Source organism: Protopterus annectens, chromosome 9.part0 (assembly GCF_019279795.1).
Source record: "Protopterus annectens isolate FY-2018-M chromosome 9.part0, PAN1.0, whole genome shotgun sequence".
NCBI classification, from domain to species: domain Eukaryota; kingdom Metazoa; phylum Chordata; order Ceratodontiformes; family Protopteridae; genus Protopterus; species Protopterus annectens.
Window position 1 is genome coordinate 134,190,941 of NC_056743.1, and position 22,258 is coordinate 134,213,198.

Sequence of the window (22,258 nt, forward strand, 5' to 3'; positions counted from 1 at the left end):
GGCTGAATTAAAACAATTCTGCAAAGAAGAGTGGGCCAAAATTCCTCACCAGCGATGTGAAAGACTCATTGCCAGTTATCGCAAATGCTTGATTGCAGTTGGTGGTAAGGGTGGCACAACCAGTTATTAGGTTTAGGGGAGTTAATTTTTCACATAGGGCCATGTAGGTTTGGATAGTTTTTTTCCCTTAATAAATAAAATCATCACTTAAAAACTGCATTTTGTGTTTACTTGGGTTATCTTTGTCTAAAATTTATATTTGTTTGATGATCTGAAGCATTTAACTGTGACAAATATGCAAAGAAATAAGAAATCAGGAAGGGGGCAAATACTTTTTCATTGCACTATAACTCCAGGATCACACTACAGTGGGGAAAAGGGGGATATAGCTTTTACTTGCTTTACAGTACTCTACACAGTGCCAGTTCTTCACTTCAGTGAAATGAGATTTGGTTTAATGAGCTTTCAGCGATTTGGTCAGGGTGAATTCAAATCAAGTGAAACGAGCTTTCAATGAAACAAAGTAGACCCATTTAATTACCTTATTACTAGATGTGTAATAATCTGTATTGTTAATAGTCTTATTTTCTTATTCCTCATAACCAAAGTCATGGCTGAAATGAGTTCTTGAACTAGCCCACCCACCTTACTAAAAAGTCTTTTGACTTTTCGCCACAGCGGAACTCCGGTCCGCTAATGATTGGCAGTGGATTTTTATGGTGCCGAGTTGCCAGCCTGATGCCCAGCCTTCAAAGAAGGCACACACATTCACACACCTATCTGCATGTCTTTATACATCGCTTGACTGCGGGGAGGACATGCAGACTCCACACAGAAGGCACTCCAGCCGGGAATCGAATGGGAGAACCTCTTGCTGTGAGGCGACAATGCTAACCGCTGCACCACTGCAGCCTTGCCCACCCACCATACTATTAAACATAAAACACAGAAATAATATAGTTGAAAATCAAAACATGTATCTGAATTACCAGAAATTGGAGTAGATGTTCATTGAAAGTACTATAGAGCTAGTTTAATAGTAGACTGCGACATTCAGGCAGGGCACGTGCATTTTCAACAAGATATTCAATTTTTTTGTCAAAGATTGATTACTTCTGATTAGATCATTAGTCATCATTTATGAAAGAAACAGTTTCATTCCATTATTCATTCTCCGATAACCTGCTTAATCCATTTTATGAATGTGAGAGAGCTGAAGTCTTTCTTGACATGCTGATTTAATGGGCATAAAGCTGTTAACTAATACTGACTGTGGCTCCACTCTGATGCAGAATAGATGCTGACATGCAGTTTGTAAGATTGCTAGTTCCTTTATGCCATGTCATTGGGCTGTAGGAGTAAACTAGAGTACAAAGCAAAAACTCATAGAAACACAGAGAGGATGCGCAGACTCTCCAGAAGGCACCACAGCTGAGAATCGAACTAGAAAACTGCAACATAGTCTCTGAAAGCAGTAATACTAAAAGCATAGTTAACTCTGCCCATTGTAAATATGTCCTACATATGGACCTATCTAGATTAATTACCAAACTCTCTGTAATAATATGAGAGTAAAAGAGAGAGAGAGAGAGAGAACCTGGGAAGAAATAGCATGAAAATACATTTATGGCATTAGAATTGCACTGAATAAGTTGTGGAAGGATTTTTTTTTTCTTAAGGGAGTAGTTGGATAACTTGGGTTGAGAAATGAGAGACAGTGTAACAACTGCATTTGGGTTGTTATGTAAGGTGCTGATGTAGTTGAAACCTGAAGGTCTGGTGATTTGGGAGTTTGTCCTACTTGTGGTAGTTGAATCCACGCTATTGGACCGGAGGCACAGGAGGTGTACTGAGGTACTATTGTCGAGGGATCTTAAAGTAACTAATATTCTGTGACTGTCCTTTTGTTGCCTGAGGGTGGCAAAGGTCATGGTGCAGTTATTTAATATAGGAACGGTATCAGAAGAGAAGTGTCCTATTGATTTATGTCTTTCGGCTTTTCCCGGTTAGGGGTCACCACAACGGAACTCCGGTGTGGTAATTGGCAGTGGATTTTTACGGTGCCGAGTTGCCAGCCCGAAGCCCAACCTTCAAAGAAGGCACACCCATTCATGCACGCACCTACCTGCATGTCTTTAACGTCACTCAACCGTGGGCAGGACATGCAGACTCCACACACACAGCGCTCCAGCTGAGAGCTGCTTAAGACAGCGCTGTAGTCTTCATGGTTGCTTGCTTGTTAAGAATGTGAACCATGAGATGTTTAAAAAGGGGTGAAGTGTTTTCTGTAGTCCAGAAAAAAAAGTACATGGCCATATTGTAACTGTGGGACGAATACAGTATTAGCAGTGGCCATGTGTGGTAGAGAGTGGTCAGGTAACTGTAGAAATGGTTAAGCGTTACTGTGAAGTTATTTGACATTGTGTTGATGTAGAAAGTCTAGGACAGAGAGTTAAATTCCAGGGTATTTGAATTCAGTACCTTCCTAATGTGGTATATCTTTTCAGTCCGACATTTAAAGTTGTGGATTTTTTTCAGTCTCTGTATTGGTTACAAAAATATGTTTTGGAAGAGCTGCCTGAGTGAACAAGTAACTGCAGAATTTGGCTTTGTCTTCTTATGTAAACTTAAGTTTACTTCAAGCTCATTTGCTGATTACTACATTATTGGCACAAAAGGTTCTGGATAGATCAGTGAAGCCAAACTTAGGAAGAAGTGGACCTGAGGAGGCCTACCATACTGGCTTGTGTAACTCCAGTGATATATGTGGCTGTTGTGGACAAGAGAAATGACTTACTTAACAAGAGAAAATTCTTTAACAGAAGTAGTTAACCTAGTTGGAGACCTCCCAGATTTATTTGCTGTTGTAACAGATCTGTCATTTTTGCTTTTTATGATGTATATAAATGTTGCCTTGTCGGCTTGCCTTGGTCCATGCTTTGAAGTAGTAAGCTAATGTTCAAATTGCAGCTGTTGTGGTAAACCTGGATATGAAATCACAGTGTGTTGGTGATGTGATTCCTGTTTTGTCTAATAGTGCAAAATTTGAATGTAGATTATACCTTGTGCTACTGTAGTCATAAGGGGATTGCATGTGTATAGTCAGTACAGGTGTGTATATATTTATATAAAATGAGTACATATATGTATATTATATATATATATATATATATATATATATATATATATATATATATGTGTGTGTGTGTGTGTGTGTGTGTGTATCACACACGTTTACGTGAGATGTACCAGTTCTGATCTGTTACAAATCCATTCATCATCATCATAGGTGTGCATTAAGGTTCAACACTGAGCCCACTGCTGTTTGTACCAGTGAGGGACTGCACTTGCGAACAAGTTGGATGTAACGGATCTAAAAGGCTGCTGTATGTAGACAATGTGGTATTATAAGCAGACTCTAGACAAGAACTTTTGCAAGTGATAGGGAAATGGAATGCAAAACTGAAGTCACCTGGGATGAAAACGAGTACACATAAAACAGTTGTCATGGCAGCAGATGGGGAAATCAGGACAAGCTGTGTCTGCTGTACATTGGACTTATTTTGCTGAAGTCTCTCAAGCTAAACACCAACTAAACAACATAGCAGACTGCTTAGACCACCAACCCATTCACAATCCATCCTTATTATCCCCACTGCGTTGCCTAACAAGCTCATCAAAAGCTTTTTCTGTAATTGTACTCAGAGTATGAAATTACCCTTCTGCAGCTATAACTAACCAGTCCAGTTTCCATAAAATGAAAACCGCATTAAAAGTTTGCCTATGTGGGTTGTCCTCTTGTATTATTCCCCCGTTCCTAATCGCTGACATCTCACGTGTTACTACCTTTCTTGCTTTTACCTGTTCCACTGAATATCATTTTATAACAACTCACTTTCAGTGTTGCACTCCTACATGCTTTAGTGCAGACGTGGCTCATAACCGCCATTACTTAGCACCCCAGCCAATGTCATCTATATTATGATTATTTGTTCACGTATCTGTGAACATTTTCCCATTAATTGTAACTTATTTTTGTAAAGTAACTCCTCTGAATTGAAATGAGTGCAACATCGTCAGTAACTGTTTGGTTTTACTTGTTTTTCTGAAACCCAGCTGAGTCTCAGTTCTTGCAAAAGCATATTAAAGTGAGGCAGGCATTTTTATTGAATTAAATTAGCACACTGAAACAGCAATTTGTAAGTGGGTTATTAATCTTTTATTTAATAAGTTAATTGTCCAGATGTGTACCACTAATTTGGCTTGAAAAATGAAAAAAAAGAAGAAAAAAACATGTAATGTGTATGTATCTTCCATGTTCATTGTTTTAAATTTTTTCTTGGTCATTTTTTGACATCCTGATAAATTAAAGATTAAACTATGCAATTATGTTTTTTATGTCACATAGTCAGCTTTTACTCTAGTTTAACTGACTTTGGTACAGGAGCAAGCAGTTCTTGTACTGATATTCAACTGCTGTGACTGTGGTCGTTACAGTATTATACTTTATTTATAAGCAACAGCAGTGTCATAATAAAGTACAGTACAGAGTCGATTATCTGAACCAGTTGGGACATAGGATAGTTTGGATAATCAAATTGTTCGGATAATGAAACATATAATTGAACTGGATAAAAAAACTTGTAACATCTTGTTTTTTCTGCACGCAGAAATGCATTTTTCAACCATTCAGCGATTCCAGCGGACAGTAAAGAATATTTTTCCCACACGAGCTGGCTACAAGCTCAAAGAAAATGCTCAAGCAAATGTGTATAATGTTTACATATTCAGACTTTGATTTTTCCTACCTGAAAACTTTGGAAGGCTGGTTCTGATAATTGACATTTCTGATAATCAGTGTTCAGATAATCAACTCTCTACTGTAATGAGGAAAAAAGTTAGTCCATGAGGCATAAATCAAAATAGTACATGCATTATTTTCTAATAACACACTTGAATTAGCTGATATGTATTCTGCATCTTACTATACTTATACTATTGTACTCTCTAATTGTATATTGCTTGTATTTCTGTGGAGCTTTTCTCCCCCGGCTTTCGCTGAAAGTGGGCTTCTGGCCCAGTTAACTTTCCCAGTAAACAAATGTAAAATAAATGATACCTCTCAAGTGTACCTCATTATGAGGAACATTCCTCATTGTGAGTCTTAAAATGTCCGTGTTCCTCAATGCTCCACAATGAAAGGGTCTTTCGCACTTTCATTTCTAAGAACTTTTTCACTAATATCCATGGCAAATAATACTGAATCATCATGTTATTGCATCACAATAATGTTTAATAACACATTTTAACCATCCTGTGATCATCCTAGTTGAAGTTGTTAGTAAGCTGTCTGTATATGTTCCGCATTTTGCTTTTGTCACACATTATGAGAGCTAGTGTTTCACATTTTGGAGATGGAAGGTTGAGAGCTATGTGATCGGAATGCTGAGGTTAAACAGTGTGGTGATCTGCTTACTATATTCTCAAGGTGTACACCTTATTCGTATTAAAAAAAATGCTATTTCTCCAGTTTGGTTTTGTTTCACACCCTAATTTGTATAGTTCTGAATTCCTAAATAATTGCTGTGGTAATGCCACATTCCTACATTTTCACCCCCTCCCATACTTGGGGACAGATGACACTCCCATAGGAGGTACAGTGCTGCATCACTGCTGTGCTAATGCCATATTCCTTAATGTTCACTTACGGACAGAGGACCCTCTCATAGGAGGTATTGCGCTGCATCATTGCTAGGGTAACTATACATTCCTAGCTGTTCAGCCTCCATATTAGCTCAGTGATAGAGGACACTCCCACAGGCGGTACAGTGCTGTTGTCACTGACATGGTAGTAACGTGTCCCTAACGCTCATGGACAGGCAGCATTCTTACATGAAATACATTTTTGTGTCACTGCTGTGATGATGCCACATTTCTAAGTGCACCTAAATTGTATTGCTTATCACTTTGCATTAGCATGTGTGGGGTCAGGGCAGGTTACAGTACAGCTGTAGCAATCCTGTACATCTACATCTCTGCCCATTCCACTTAACGGGGTTGGTACTTAATAAGTACTGGCATGCTATAGTGATGTGTCTGCCAGTACTCTTACTTAGTAACTCTTGGTTTCAGGCAAAGTGAGCAAGTCTTCAGTGAGGTGGGTATCCCCATGTGTTGAAATAAAGTGCCTTCACAGATGGAGTCAGTACTGCCGGTAATTAAAGTATTAGCTTAGGAAGCCACCTCAGTGACCACAGCCTTTAGGAACAATACATATGGGAAGGAGTGTTACAGATAATTGTGTAGGTCTCATACTCGCTTTTATTGGAGTCTGGAGAATGCCTCCTGCCCAAAGACCCCAGTGCCAAAAGAAAGTAGCAACTAATAAACATCCTTGAGTAGTTGTTTTTGTTTTTGATACATAGTTACAGACTCCTAGATGTGTTGTAAAGTATGTTCATCTTTGCAGCTGCATAAGAATAATTACTTGCAGATTGTGATATTGTTTTTAAATCTTTCTGCAGAATAGCTCATACTGCAATACTGATGGTTATGACAGTGTGAAAATGTACAATAGTCAGAGTATGTTTTTTTTTTGTCACAATGCTAGTTTTCCTGAGTCTGACTTCATTGATAGAGGAGAGGGAACCCCAAATGCCCCTGTGTCTGGATGATGGACCTAAGGTGTTTGAGGAAATGGACAGGTTTAGATAGAAGAGACTTACCAGGATCAACTAATTCATCCCAGGGTAGTGGGCAGTGAATGGCACACAGAGTGACAGATGGCAGAAGGATGTAAAGTAAGCATTGAGGATGTGAGGAATGTAAATATGTAGTCTGCCAAGGAGTGCTGTGCACTGTGGGGGAGATGTTAGTCAGGACTTGGCCAGGATTGCCAGCTCTACTAATTACATATGTCTTAGCTTCCATTTATACTCTGGATTTGACCAGACATTGCAGCACTAGTATTACATACATCAAAGCTACCATTAGCAAAAAGGGTGCAGACTAGACTGTAGATGCATACAAAAAAGGGGAAAAAAACACCCAGCACTCATACTCTTTAAGGCCGTCATTTCTTTTTTCTCCTTAACATAGTGGTGGGTGGAAAGCATAGCAGGCTGCACCACAAATTATATACAAATTCCAGTATTCCTGAACTGGACATTAAACTCAGGAACATTCCATTGCATGCATTCAAAGATGGCAGTAGAGACACCTGCAAATGACTTATGTAGTTTTTGGTTTTTGGATAGTTGGTTAGAGTATGATAAAATCCTGTGGGCTACTGCAGTGGGGGGGGGGGGGTATGTTTTATCTTGCTTTCTCCTGACACCGGTGAAGCTTACAGTTAATTACATTCAAAGCAGGGGGTTAAAGGGGCTCATGAGGGTTTTTCTTAAGGGAATTCAGGGTTTTTGTCTAAAACTGTATTTAGGTGAAAGACAGTCATCCATTCGCACCATAGCCTCTGAAGACTTGGCAGTTAGCACAGAGGACTAAAGCGTTGAGCTGTTAATAACCTGCTTCTTGTGCCCAGAGTACAGAATGATTCCTTTCCACTGCCATTTTCCTTCTGTGGAATGCTGAGCAAGTCATTTAACTAGAGAATGTACATCGGTTGCCCTTGAAAAGAATCAAGTTGTCCAGTGGTCTTATCTGGTCAACAAAAAAATGGGTAAAGTAAATACATTTGGGTCATCTCTTGTGTAACCCCAAATCTTTATCACATATCCTGCATGCACAAGTCTGATTAAATATATGGTTGTAGATGGCTGCTTTTCATCACCCATCAGCTGATATGTTTTGAATCATGTATTATGTGTATGTCTATAAATTGTCGTAAGTCATTTTATAAACAGTGCATCAGGAATTAAGAACAGTCGTGTTGCTTTCTCATTTCTCAGTTTGACTGGGTCCTGAATGTGATAGTTAATAAGCACCTCAGTTTATTTTTGTGTTATTTTAATATAGAGGATACAACTTAAAATTGCAGCACTGAAATGGGTAGAAAGTTCAGTATAAGTTGCCAGTTATACCCAATAATGTTCCCATTTGCAGATGTTGAGGCAATTTGTCTGAATGATTCATTCGAAACTGTAGCTGAAAAAAAATGCTCAGCACAAACTGTGCTATTTTTATTAGCAGCATTAGGTTACAGTTTTCTTACCTATAGCATTTACCTTGTCACAGTAGTGAAGGCTTTGTTTTGTAGGGTGTTCATTCTAGTTTAGCGTTCTTAACAGAGACTGAATTAGGAATCACTGCACATGTCTGGTCTGCAAAGAAGATGAAATGTTTTAAAATATATCTTTTTCATGTTGGTATTAATTAGATATAGCTAAATCTGACACATTCTCTGGGGGATAAAGCTCATTTATCTTTACAGGAATGTAACATCACTGCCACTTAACACAAATAGTCAGTTCCTTTTATAACGTTGACCTGAAAAATAACTCGGTGGAACTCAGAATGAAAGATGATTTCACATCTTGTCTGGAAAAAGTGAAGAAAACAAAATTGCATTAGACAGCTGTAATTAATAAAACTGTATTAACACGTTAGGATATTTGCCCAGTGTTTTTATGAGAGAAAGCAAGAATACAAACATAGTCACCCCCTCTTAAATATTAGTGCAGCCAACTGCACGAATCCTGATTACCTATGCTTTTCTGATTTTTACAAGGGATGTGAATGTCCTGAGTAGCAGTGATGCAAGGATTTTGTAAGAGAGGTGATTCAGTGATTTTTTTTTCATTGTTTTCTGCCTGTTGTTTGACTCAGAGTTTGATATTCTGTATTCAGTTGTCAAGTGATTTGATTAACATTTTATTTGTAGCAATAGGATTGGAGAGTGATCATAAAGAACCATTTGCTTTTGTCTTTGTGCAGTGTACTGCCCCAGTGTCAGGGAAAAACAGTTTATTCTGTCGTTTGCTTGAAAGTAGAGCCTTTGGACTAGGGCTACAACTGTTGCTGCCACACTATTCTGCATTTAAGCAATAACTCATGATTGTTTGAGGGTAATGCTCTATTTACCCATCATTGGTGTGGTTTGATCACAAGGGTGAAGCTCGAAATATCAAGCAAAGCCAACTGTGGGTAAATCCACAGCAAGTTGTGGGTTATTGCTGTTATACAATGACATTATCCGTACCTTTCTTTAATGATGTCTTTGTGTAACAGTGCTGTAGTGTTCCTCTGGGTTATTTTGCATTCTTCTACATTTCCTGATGTTGCATGCATATGGGTTTCCATGCTTGTGCACTGCATCAGTGCTGTATGTTCCAAAGAAGCAACAGAGAAAAGAGAGTTTACTGTCAGCATTAACGCAAGAATAATGTTCAAAGACCAACATGGGGGGGGGGGGGTGAGTAAAGGCCCCAAAATAGGGGTAGATTTATTGCGGTTATAAAATTAGAAAGTTTCTGGAATGAGAAGTTTTGTATCAGGGTACATTTTCTGAAGGATATGAAGTGTAAATCTCAAATGTGTGTCATTATTTAATTGCTTCAGTCCACAGTGGCTTTCCAAAAACATAATTTTTTTCGTAAGGAAAAGAAAACTGTGAGGCAGGAATTTGGGCATTCTGTGAAACTCTGGACAGTTGGGAGGTACGAGTTTGTGCAGGGACAGAAAAATCAAATGTACTGGAACAGCCAACAATTACCAACGATACCAAGCCACACAATCTGCTCCAAAGTGACTCTTCAAAGCACCAGCACTCCACAATTCCAAAGTGGAAAATAAATCCTTTATTGACACGAACAATTTAAAAGTTAAGCGCTTTCATCTAATTAAGACTTCATCAGAACTACCTTACTTACTCCATACATTCACATTAAATACCCTTACGTCATCACATGACTTCCTTACAATGAATAATTAAAGTGCTAGTGCAAATACAAGTTCCTTCATCAAAAATGAATACCTAAAAACTATGTACTTCAATTTATCTTTCCCTTCCTTACCCTGGTTAAAAACATGCTCAATCACTATACTTCATATTAATACCTTATGTATATAAATACTTCCATAACATTAAATAACAATTATTAAAAATTCCTTTAGAATAACTTAAAAATTCATTAAAAATTACATAATATTTTCGTATTTAAATAAATGGTGTAAATAGATGGTGTAAATTCATCTTACCATATATTTTAAATGTCTAAAATAGGTTTAATTGACACATGTTCATTAATTCCAGGATATATGGAGGCATTCAATTTGATTTGCCACCTAACCTCCTTGTCACTAACTTTCTTTTTTATATCCCCACCCCTCATGTTCATTTTTACTACTTCCAAAATTCCAAATTTAAACCCCAAACATATTTCGTTGTCTTTAAGATGTTTCCAAAGGGCGTTGTTACTATCCCCCTTCTTAATACTATATATATGGTCATAAATCCTGTTCCTCAAACACCAGGTGGTCTTCCCTACATAAAAACATGGACACTGTGTACAGGTGGCCAAATAAACCAAATTAGTGGACCTACAATTCCCTTTCTGATAAAATATTCTAGTTTTATTGTAATTAGACAACGTGATTTCCTTGCATTCCGTAATATAATGGCATTGTTTGCAAGTACCACATTTGGTGGTACCACATCTTTCCAACAAATCTGATTTCTTTTCTATCTTCCTTTCCAACAGTGCCTTCATATTATTCCCCTTCCTTAGGACGAAATGTGGCTCCTGCCCCACTATTTTAAAAATTCTATCGTCTACTTTTAAAGTGTTCCAATTATGGTGAATAATTTTCCGAATATCTCCACTAAAATTATTGTGTTGTAAAACACATGCCATACCATATTTTTTTAATGTTACATCATTATTACTATTATTTCCATCGTCACTTGATCCTGTTACCAAACCCACACCTAGTAAAGGTTTGTACTTTATTCCCCATTGTTTCCTAACATACCCTGTGACATCCTTTATCGTATCTCTCGGATATCCCCTTTCAGAAAAAAAGGAAGCAATTTTTGCAAGTTCACAATCCAGGTCCTCCTCTTCAGAAGTCATCCTTGCCGCCCGGATACATTGTCCCTTTATAATGTTCTTTTTCTGGGCCCTAGGATGATTACTAGAAAAATGTAAATAGGAGTTACTGAATGTGTCCTTCCTATGTATGTTAGACTTAAATTTCCCATCCTTTAGTGATATTTGGACATCTAAATATGATATAGTTTCCTTATGTTTTTTCATAGTGAACTTGAAGTGATCACTACAGGAGTTTATATACCCACTAAACTTTTCTAAATCATTAAGATCACCTTTCCACAAAATAAAAATATCGTCTAAAAAACGAAAGTAACATGATATGTATTTGAACCAATCAGTGTGGAAAATATATTCCTTCTCCCAGTCATAGACTACCAGGTTGGCGTATATGGGGGCACATGCTGCCCCCATAGCTACACCCTTACACTGTTGGTAATATTCCCCTTCATACCATATAAAATTGTCCCAGATTTGGACCACACTATACTCTCCTGCAATCTTTGCATGCCTTCTTCTCTAGGAATATTTGAAAAGAGGTCTATAACATCCATGGTTACCAACCATTCTACCCCTTTAGCTAATCTGGGTTCCAGCCTACCAAGAAAATCCCATGAATCCACAACCAAGTGTGGAATTTTCTTTAAAATAGGTTTCAACCATTTATCTATGACCTTCCCAAAAGGAAAGGTCTTCGACTGGCTCCCAGAGATGATAGGCCTAAATGGGGGGTCTCTCAAATCTTTATGGACTTTGGGAATGCCCACAATTGTACTGATAATCGGAGTTTTAACCTTAAGAAACTGATATAAATTGGTGTCAATCCTACCCTCCATCAGTAGGTCTTCCAAGTGTAGGTCAACTTTATGGTACCCTATGTTAACTTCGTTCACTGAGGATACAATATACTTTCCAGAATGTAATAGAATGCTATTTATTTTGTTCCTATAATCATGGGAGGAATAATTTTTTTCGTAAGGAAAAGAAAACTGTGAGGCAGGAATTTGGGCATTCTGTGAAACTCTGGACAGTTGGGAGGTACGAGTGTGTGCAGGGACAGGACAGGAATACAAGTTTATTGTATAATGATGCTTTTTTGTTCCCCTTAGTCTGTAACATTTCACTTGTTAAGACATTGAATGCAGCTGTGACATTGTATAGTTGAGCATGCAGACTGTATACGTGTGTGAATAGTGTTTGCAGAGCTTATGAGCAGTATGTGTGATCAAAGTATTGTTTTTATTATCATTCCTGTTACTGAAAATGGACATATATCCAGTTAGACTAGCCCGGTCAACAAATGTAAAATAAAATTAAGTAAATAAACTTTATATCCCAGATTCCACATATTTACATGCTGCACTGAGCATGAACACTTCAGACTTAGTCATGCTCCCAGTGGCTGTCTGTGCTGCCACATCTGTGAGTGTGTTGTGCTTGCTAGCAGTGATATTGCAGGTGAGGTCTTCAGGCTTATCAGCTCAGTCTTTCTTCCTCATTTTTCTGCCTTACAATAACACTCTTCCATCAACTGAAAAAAACACATATTCGAGTCTCATAAAATAAATCCGAGTGGTGAAGTTATTGCGATTTGAGTTTTCAGGAATTGATCGCAGCAAGATGTAAAACAGCTACTGCTCTGATTTAGATTTGCTAACGCCACTATGAATATTTCAGCTGTTAAAGGCATGCCACCAAAGCAGTAGTCTTGCTGAAATGCTTGAATGCAGAATTTATTTATGCATCTCTTTTGAATGTTTTTTAATATTTGTTCATGATTCAGTTTGGCAGCATTTAAACAACTCAACAATTCTGAAGTTTTGAATAGTAGTTAAGTGATTTTATACTTTAAATGATTTTATCGTTACCATCTGGCAACCAACCCTACTGTAACTGAAGAAGAATCTGAATGTTGTTTTTTTTTCCCTCCTATTCAGAATATTGAAGTCAACTTGCCCCCTTTAAAAGGGGGTTTTGACTTCAATATCTATCTCAGGCTAGAAATGTGATCATTCTTTGCTGTAGTGACTACTAAATCAGTTTTTATGGCAAGTCTTTTTCTGAAATGGCTTGCAATAAAACTAACATACTTGATAAACAGTAGTACTACTTCAGGAATAAAACTAAAGCTGTTAAGTTATGTTTCATTTGCTGTTGATCCTGAAGACAGTGTCCCATGACACTGTTAACCTTGTGCATCACTTGTACTGAGCTACAGCCGCAGTAGGTGGGTCTTCGTATGTAGGCCAGCACTTCAAGGACATTATGTGCAGCATTATTGTACATATAGACAGACACCTGCTGATAAAGCATTGTGTGCTTATAAATGGATATTCATCCCTAAAACGTGACACAAATGCTTATGAAGAAAAAAGGAGACCAGGTCATCAAAAACAAGTGTAACAAGCAGTCTATACTTTTACACAGTAGACAGAATTGGCTCTAAGGTGCACAGCGGTGGGGGTCCTGATTGTGGTCTTGATAACCCCTTTCAACAGGTGGATTCAGTAGTTGATGGAGCTAGCCATGGGTTGGAAATGAGCAGCTGAAGTCAGTTTGTCTCTTTGGTGGGAGAGAAGTGGTATTGAGCTTTGTGCAGCTCTCAGCTGCTGGAGATTATGTAATTTAGCAGCAGGGGATGGTTGTCAGTTAGTGCTTCAGTTGACTAAGTGAACTCTAGAGCTGTAACAGTGGCCGACTGTTTGTATAAGCACATACATCATGAGCTTCAGCACGAGTGCGCACGCTCTCTCACACACACACACACACACACACACACACACACACACACACACACACACACACTTCAGGTCCCCAGCATTGCAGGCCCTTTGGCAGAGGTTTTTAGCCAATGAGGGGGTTGGCAGGTATAGAGAAGAAAAGAGCCTAACTAGCCAGATTATGGTCCCACCACCAGCCTATTCTCCTACTTCCTGTGCAGATGTGTTTGAGAGGTCACAGGGGAAATAAAAGACCGATCCATCTGCTGAGAGTTTTAAGAATGGAAGAAAAAAGGTTTGAGAAGGAAATGTGAGAGGGTAGACATCTAAACGTAAAATGCACCAAAAAGATGCTGTATTAGCTGCTGTCTTAAAATTTCCCTCTTACATATACGTATGACAAATGGAAGCCCCAACTAAGTTACGTGTGTTTGTTTCCATCAAAAATTGAAAAACCTTTGGAATTTTATTTTTTGAAAATTTTTTCTGTATAGGTTTGCATCCATCATACCTCAGTAAGTCTAGGTGGAATTGAGTGAGCCTGCAGAAATTATCACTGCTGTAATAACGTGCTGTGTGTGTGTGAAATAGGGTCATTGCTGTGCAGGGTAAACCTGTAATGTGATGTTTTCACCTAAAAACATCTAAACCTCACTTCTCTCAGCCTGCCCCTTTATACAGCCAATTCTACAGCTGCATCAGCAAGGTGATAGGGAGAAAAAGCACAGAAGTCCCCAAATATCCTGTTTATTTTATTTTTTGATTTTGATGGAACATAGTCGTCCCATCAGTTCATCTACTAAATTCAACATTATCACAAACATATCTTGGTGTATATCTAAATGTTTGATAATCTGTATGTCTATATATTTCGGATTATTTACAGACCCTTCTTAATCTTCTGACTTGGATGATATCTTGCTTATTCATCTTCAGAAGACACAAACACACACATACACATATATATATATATATATATATATATATATATATATATATATATACACACACACACACACACACACATATATATGTATACACATGTGTGACGACCCCCCACTGGATCAGTAATCGAGGAGCCTCAATCCTCACCACTGGCAACAGTGAGGGACTTACACTGGGAGGATGACAAATACACACACAGTATTTCCAAATGCAACTCTCTGCGTCAAGTGTAATTTCCTTTAAGAGCACACACAGACCGCAGTCAGTCTAAGGCTGGTTTCCAAGACCTCCAGCACCCTCTGTCCAACCAGTGCTTTGTGTCCCTGCCCAAGTAGCTGACACACACACACACACACACACACACACACACACACACACACACACACACACACACACACACACACACACACTCTGAAACTTGATTTACATACACACACACACACCTGGGAAAGGCTGGCACAGGTTTGCTAGCTATGCCCCCTTTTGTCCAGACTACAAGGTAGTTATCACTGCCACTAGCCAGCTCCTTATCAGTTACTTTAAGGCCCTTAACAAAGGGTGTCCAATCTTACTGTGTCATATTAATATTAATACTAATGGTAGTTTGACCAAGAGCAAGGCTATTAGGAGTGGCCCACATAATGTCACCAAATAAATATGCAAGTACTCTCAAAACTTAAATATTTCTACACAGATCAGCCACAATGAAAGGTTTAAATATATTTAATAATAAATAAAAGAACAAGAAAATACTCTGTATATATTCATAATGACATCAGATTTCAAAACCACAGCAAATATTGAAAACAACATTGCAGGACAGTCTCAAATAAATAAAGAAAAATATCTAAACTAAACTTCACTGTATTCCTGACTATATCTAAGAGAATTACTATAACCGAGAACTTACTTGTAGAGCAAGGCAGGTGTGTGATGAATGGTTCCTGTTGTTGCCAGGTCCAAGACAGAATACAGAATGCCCTTTCTCTCTGAGAATTCTCAGATTAATATCTCAAATATTACTGCTGGGGTAGCTTGCAAAATGACATTTCTTGTTATTGGATTCTATCCCATGTGAAACTTGCAATGCTAGAGTCTGTCAGTATTTAGCATCTACCTGTGAAAATACATAGACCTCAGATCTTTGGCAGATGCTGGAAGTCATAAAATAATTTTATTCCTCCACATTTCAAGACTAGTAATTATTTCACTCTAATGAAAATACCGAAAGCTTTTCAGCACAGACTCTGTGTCTAGCTGCATTGAAAACTGAAAGATATCTTTTATTGTGCAGCCATAAATTAATTTAATTTCAGCTATTTTTCTTAAGTTAGCCTCCTGCATTCCGGTTTTCACTGTTAAAATATATACATTTAAACCATTAGAATAATGCATGTACATTTCTGTTCTAGTCCAGTGGGGCACATTGTGGTTAAATTTTAAGCACAAGCACTTCATAAAATAGCTTTTTAACACACGTCTGTATAAACCAATGAAATACATGACATACAGTTCTAATACAGTTGTAATACAAGCTTCTTATATACTCATGTTGCTATTCACAAATGACATATAATTATTTACAAAATTCCAGCTAGCTGTGCTGGCAGTATCTCCCTTTTTCACAGTATGTACACACATTAACTTAAGTACGTTCTGAAATGCAGAAACATTAAATGCACATAATCATGGAAACACAATATTTGGAGCAAAATACCTCTGGTAGTTCCTTAACCTGTGCATCCACATTAATTGACAAATTAACTGATGAACTAAAACTTAAGCAAATTCCCGAGTGCAGGCTTTTTGATTACCTTTTTGCAATGTTTGATCTGAAACATTGGAATAAATGTATGCCATCTGCAACCATGAGCATAATTACGTATGCAGTACGGTGACACAACAGTCGTACTATTTAATAAGGTTCACTCTGAATTCCATCTACATTAACTGTAGAGATTAGATGAGTATAGAGCTATGAGATGAATGTGTCATTGTAAAAACCTGTATTCTAGTGCTGTGTTTATGGTTGTGGAAGCATTATTTTTGTATGGTAGTGTTACTGCACAATAGCTTCTCTTGTGTTGCTGTAAAATAGTTACAGTTTTTGCAGGATGGGATGTACAGGGTATAGAGACCTGATAATGCACTGGTTGGCAGAGTGGGAAACGGGCATCTGTCATGTCCATTTTGATACTGGTTAACTGGGAAACCATAACTTCCGGACATGGCTCACAGTACGTTGCAGCCCCTCCATACTGATTAAGCATTTTGTAAAATTTGTTTTGGCTATTAGTTGAATTTGTGCCAGATAGATGACTGCCATCTTTTTAACCTTAAAACTACTTACACAGCTACATACTTCATGCGCACAGTTACAATTTCTGTTACTGTTAAATGTTATTTAGCTGGGCATTTTTTTTTATTTGCCATAGCCCAGCATTTAAGTCCCCACAGTGAATAAGGCAGTTATACTTTATTTGAACCTGCCATTTCTGAATTGTATAAACAGTGCTTCATTGGCAGCTGGCTGGGCTACTCTATGAAGCAGTGAATAACTGTTTGCCATTGGCTTAGTCTGCGTCAAGTGAGTGATACCTGACAGTCTGAGAAATACCAAAAGTGAAAGATGCTTGTAGTAATTAATTTTTTTTAATTCCAAAATACAGCAGAACATTTTTAATTCATTTTTAATTACTAACTGCACTTAATAACTGTGATTTCCTCTACTCTGACATTGTTCATTTACTTGCCACTACCACCCAGCCTATGGTTGGTATGCATTTTTTCTGCTGTGTGTTAAACTGTTGCTACAGGTTTGTAGCATGCAGGTCTGTTTTAGGATTTTGCGCTTTTATTTTGTGTTTTCAAGAAAGTCGTTCAGAAAGCTGTTCTACTTTCATATAGTTCTGGTTTGAACTGGACAACATCCTGATGATTTTTTTAAATTCTTATTTAAAAAAATATTTTCTGTACTGCATATAATCACTGCTAAGCTGATGGACAGTGCCTCACTAATCTGTTAATGGTTAAAAGTAAAAGCTTTTGAACACCACTCAAAACTTTATTTCCTACTGGGTGGGTGGGTTGAATTCTGTTAAGTATCTGAAATAATATGGGAAAACATCCATCTTTGGAAAAATGTTATAGCATTATAGCACTTGTCTGGTAAGTGGTTACTTGAGGTGCTATATGATTTTTAGTTTTTAAATAATTTAAATACATCTTCTGTAGACTAGTGTAGTTTTACTTTGTGTTCATTTTAATAAACTGTAATATGTTATTTGTGCAGTGGTCTGGAACTGAAATTAGGACTGCTTTATTAAATGACTATTAAATTTGAACTTCTGGTACTTTTAGATGTTGCTAAATGTTGTTTTCTCCAGGTTCACCAGTTAATCACAACATAATGTTAGCACTTGTATGTTTTAACGTGTGATTAGAGTCTTTAATAAGCCATCATGATGTGTTTGAACAGATGACATTGAAGGTATCAGAGTGCCATCATATATATCTGTTTTAGTCAGTAATTTGTGTAATGAGCAATTATAGTTAAAAGGATATGCTGCTTTATTTTAAATATGCTATAAAAATGGTAATTGTCACTTGTTTTTTTTTTCAAAATCCAACCAGAGTTTTGTATAAAATCTTTAAAAAACCCTAACATTCAAAGTACAGAAATATTTTACTAAAGCTAGCTGTAACACTAGAGTGTGACTTAAAATGTATATGATTAATGTACTGTGGTGCAGTGGCACACAGGTTAGCCTTGCTGCCTCCATGTGATTGGTTCTGCACTTTACTTCAAAGCTGGGGTATCTTTGGTGTGGTACTTTCACCTTTTCCCTGTGTCTGTGTGGTGGGTGCTCATTAGGTACTTCATTTTCGTCTGTCATCTCAAAGTACCATTGATGAACTAGTGGTCCCCCAAATTCCATGTAGGTAAGCATGCTTTGTGTTTGCCTGTATGCATGTATCCTTAGGTGGGTTAGTGCATTGTTTAGGATTACTTCTTCTGCCTTGCACCCATTGAGTCCCGGGATAGGTTCCATCTCCCTTATAACCTGAGTTGGATTAAGCAGGTAAACAAAACCTGCATGGATTAATGTACAGCATGTGTTGCTGTCTGTTTTTGGAGGTAAAGCTTGATATAACAGCGTTGTTAATTTCTTGTGAACAGCAAAAACTGAATTCATTGTAAATGACTTTTTACTGTCCAGATGCAAATACAGTCAGTGACAGAGATACTATTTCCATTCCTGTACATTTATCTTTACATAGAAGCGAGAAGGGATTATGATATAGGGAATTATGATCATGTCTCCAATCATAACTGGCCTATTAGTTGTTTGAGATGTGGATGCCAGGAAATTTACCTACAAAGAGAGAAGCACAATAGATGCATCTTAGATTCCATGTCGAGAACAGACAATATGTTATGATTGGAGATCCTATCATAACTCTTTGTTTTACATGGAGCTTTATCTGTTCCATGTACTAAGAAAGAAAGAAAGAAAAAAAAGATGTCTTCTGCCGGAAAAGCAGTGGGAGGTGATTGAAAGTCTGACACATTCCCTGTGTAAGAGAAGCAGTTTGAATCAAAATAGTGGCTGTAAAGACGCAGACAACAGGCAAAAAGGGGAGTTGAAACAAAGACCATTTCATGTCCTGCTAATGTTTACTACACCGTACTGACAGCTTTTTGTGACAGACTCTGTTAACAGCATGTAAGGGGTGCTTCTTTTGTTAAATTGTTGTTAAGGTCAGGGCTAGGGCTAGAGAGAAGTGCTGAACTAGGATGCAATTTAACTGTTATTGGAACATAAAAATGGCACTCTGTGCACATACGACTGTGTTATGTCCAATGAGTAGGATTTATAAATTCCTAATAGTAAAGCATTAGATCATAGTACATAATGTATACAAGGAGTTTCCTTCCATTCAAGAAACAGAAGAACAGTCTGCATAGCACATCAAGCACAAGTGCATGTAAGAGATGATCAGCATTATGATAAAGCACTTAGTCATTTGGAACAGAAGATTTACAAAGTGTTGGGAGCAGTAGCACTCCACCGATCCCCCTGTGACCGCTGTTGAAGTATGCGTGATGTGAAGTAGAAATAGAACGCAAAATCTCTTGGTGTTCACACCACCATTCATCATCATCATTCTCCTGGTGTAACCTGTATGTTAGACATGGTCCTGTAGAGTGAAGACTGTTGCAGCGTTGAAGGCATAGACCACGGTAGCCCTAATAGCCCCGGTGGTCTTAATCACTGCAGGTTCCAAAGTGTCACCCTGGGCAGTGTATCTGGTATGTGCAGGGACCACATGGTCATACTGGTTGCCTGCACTTGGACACTCTCTTAACATAATTTTATGCTTTGTTTTCCGTAGCAGGTGCTAAGACCTTCAACAGATGTCTGTAAGTAGAACACAATGTGTATCCCATTTATTGATGTTAAGGAATTTCTAAGCCTTGTGTTTGCACCAGATCGTCGTATCAGTGACTACACCACATTTTCCATTTTGCTTTAAAGCATTAACAAACGACAGCTGTCTTTTGTGATATTGCAGAGATGTCAGGTGTACTGTTTGCCATTGACAGCATGCACATAGGACATAAGGCATCAGATAGTACTAAGGGAATGAACTGTAGTAACAACACATAATGTCTCGCCATCAGTTTGCAGGTTATCTGCAATGAAAAAAATCACTAAGAGTGCATACATAATGCTGAGATGACACACGTTAGTCTCACCAGTCATTCAAGCAGGAAGAGATAACATGCAGACCCTCACTTGTGAGTACAGTTAATTTCCGCTGGTTTAGTGTCCCCTTGTGATATTTTTAATTTAGGGAAAGGCTTGCAAATGTTACTTACCCCTCATTAATCTGCCCCATCCATACAGGTGATACCAGCCGCCTTTAGGAACAGTGAATGCACTAGATGTCGGTAGGTATTATAAGCAGGAACAAGTACAGATGTGACCTGTGGTAGCATGTTTTTGTCCAACTGCTCAAATACATACATGCATATATCTGGAGCAGATCTCCAATGTTACAACTGTGATAGCCAATAGAATCTTTATAACAAGTATGATCTTTCAGGGTATGTTGGTCTTCAAGGGGAAACAGCTTGGCTGCCAAATGTCAGAGCACCAGCTAAAATTCACAGTGCACCCCCCCCCCCCCCTAACAGCATATCAGGCAAATGGATCTCCTGAATATTAAACAGTGGAACCTGATCACCCACCTCATCGGTCTGAAATGAATTCTTTCTTAGACCAACTATGGTATGTATTCTGAACCGGAAGACTGCTTAGCATGGATAATAGTGTATGAGTAGCTGTTTATGTAAAACTGTAACCATGATCTAAGGCACTGTAGTGTAGCCCCAGCCATTTATTTGTTTCCTCGAGTACCACCTCCCATTAGTTTTACTGTTCATTGTGCTTCACACATGCACACGTGACAACAAGTTGGTCATCAGATGATTTTTTTTGTCCATGTGCCTGAGTCACACAGATGACAGTGCAAGTTTAAACCAATTACAGTGCTGTACCAGGGAAGGAAGTACTGCAGAAATGCCTAGTCATGTGTCCTGTGCCAGTCTTCTGCTGTTTTGTGCCATTTGAGTCTGAATTGTTCATATACAACTATTTTTATAGTTTAAGAATCCTATCTGTTCCGCCAGCCGCAGTTTTCTAGTTATAGTTTTTCTAACAATTCTGCCAAATTCAGTAGCTTTTTGATTTGGCCTGCTTCCCTGAAATGGCAGTACATGCATGTACTGGTTTCTTAATGCTTGTGTAAAAGAGAAAGCTGAGAGGTAACTAACTTACTGTAGAAATGTATTGCTTCCTTCAAACACTTGGGTTACCGCTAAGAATGCTACCACAGTATAATCACAAAGAAGATTGTGAAGGAGCAGCTAAAATAAGAGAGAGAAAGATAAGTTGCAGTCCTTCAAGACCATCTTTAAGCTTACTATGTTAATGACAGCCCTGCTATAATGAAACCTTGCTGTATTCATATTGTGAAATTAGAAAGTGTCAGACATTTGAAGCTCTTTATAAATGTAGAATTGTGAGAGTACACTCCTCTTCCTTTCTGACATATTGAATCTCATTGTGTTTCTTTCAGGTGACCAGAAGTGAGATGAAAGAGTGCATTCATGAGGAATTTGGTGATGTGCGGAAGCTTCTATCAGAGGAAGAACGAAAAGCATTGCATCTGGTGGAGCTACAGGAAGCTGTGGCAACAGCACATGTAACAGAGGTCCTTGCTGAGATTAATGTCAACATGGAGAAACTTATGGCTGAAATGGCAGAGATAACAAGACAGCTAAATGCATTTAATGAACTGGCCTCACTGAAACCAGAGGTAAGAGGAAGACGCTGATATTATTCTTAGAATGTCTAGTTTCTACAGAGTCTACTTGCCAGGCAATATGGGGAATTTGCTAATACGGAATAGAAGGGTACTAGTTCATAACACATTTTATTTTATTTTTTTTTTTTGAAAATACTGTACAGCAACAGCAAAAGAAGAGAAAATAAAACAAGACTACCAGAAAGTTGCAGA

The 22,258-nt window shown here is 38.0% G+C and overlaps 1 protein-coding gene across 3 annotated transcripts in view; it reads left to right on the forward strand.

The window, feature by feature from the left end:
* Nucleotides 1-22,258, forward strand: part of TRIM44 (tripartite motif containing 44) — a 1,245,326-nt gene that overhangs the window by 674,061 nt on the left and 549,007 nt on the right. For all 3 annotated transcript variants that reach the window (XM_044082660.1, XM_044082661.1, XR_006366200.1), the window contains exon 3: nucleotides 21,818-22,057. In XM_044082660.1, coding sequence (XP_043938595.1) covers nucleotides 21,818-22,057 — 240 coding nt within the window. The remainder of the gene's footprint in view (nucleotides 1-21,817; nucleotides 22,058-22,258) is intronic.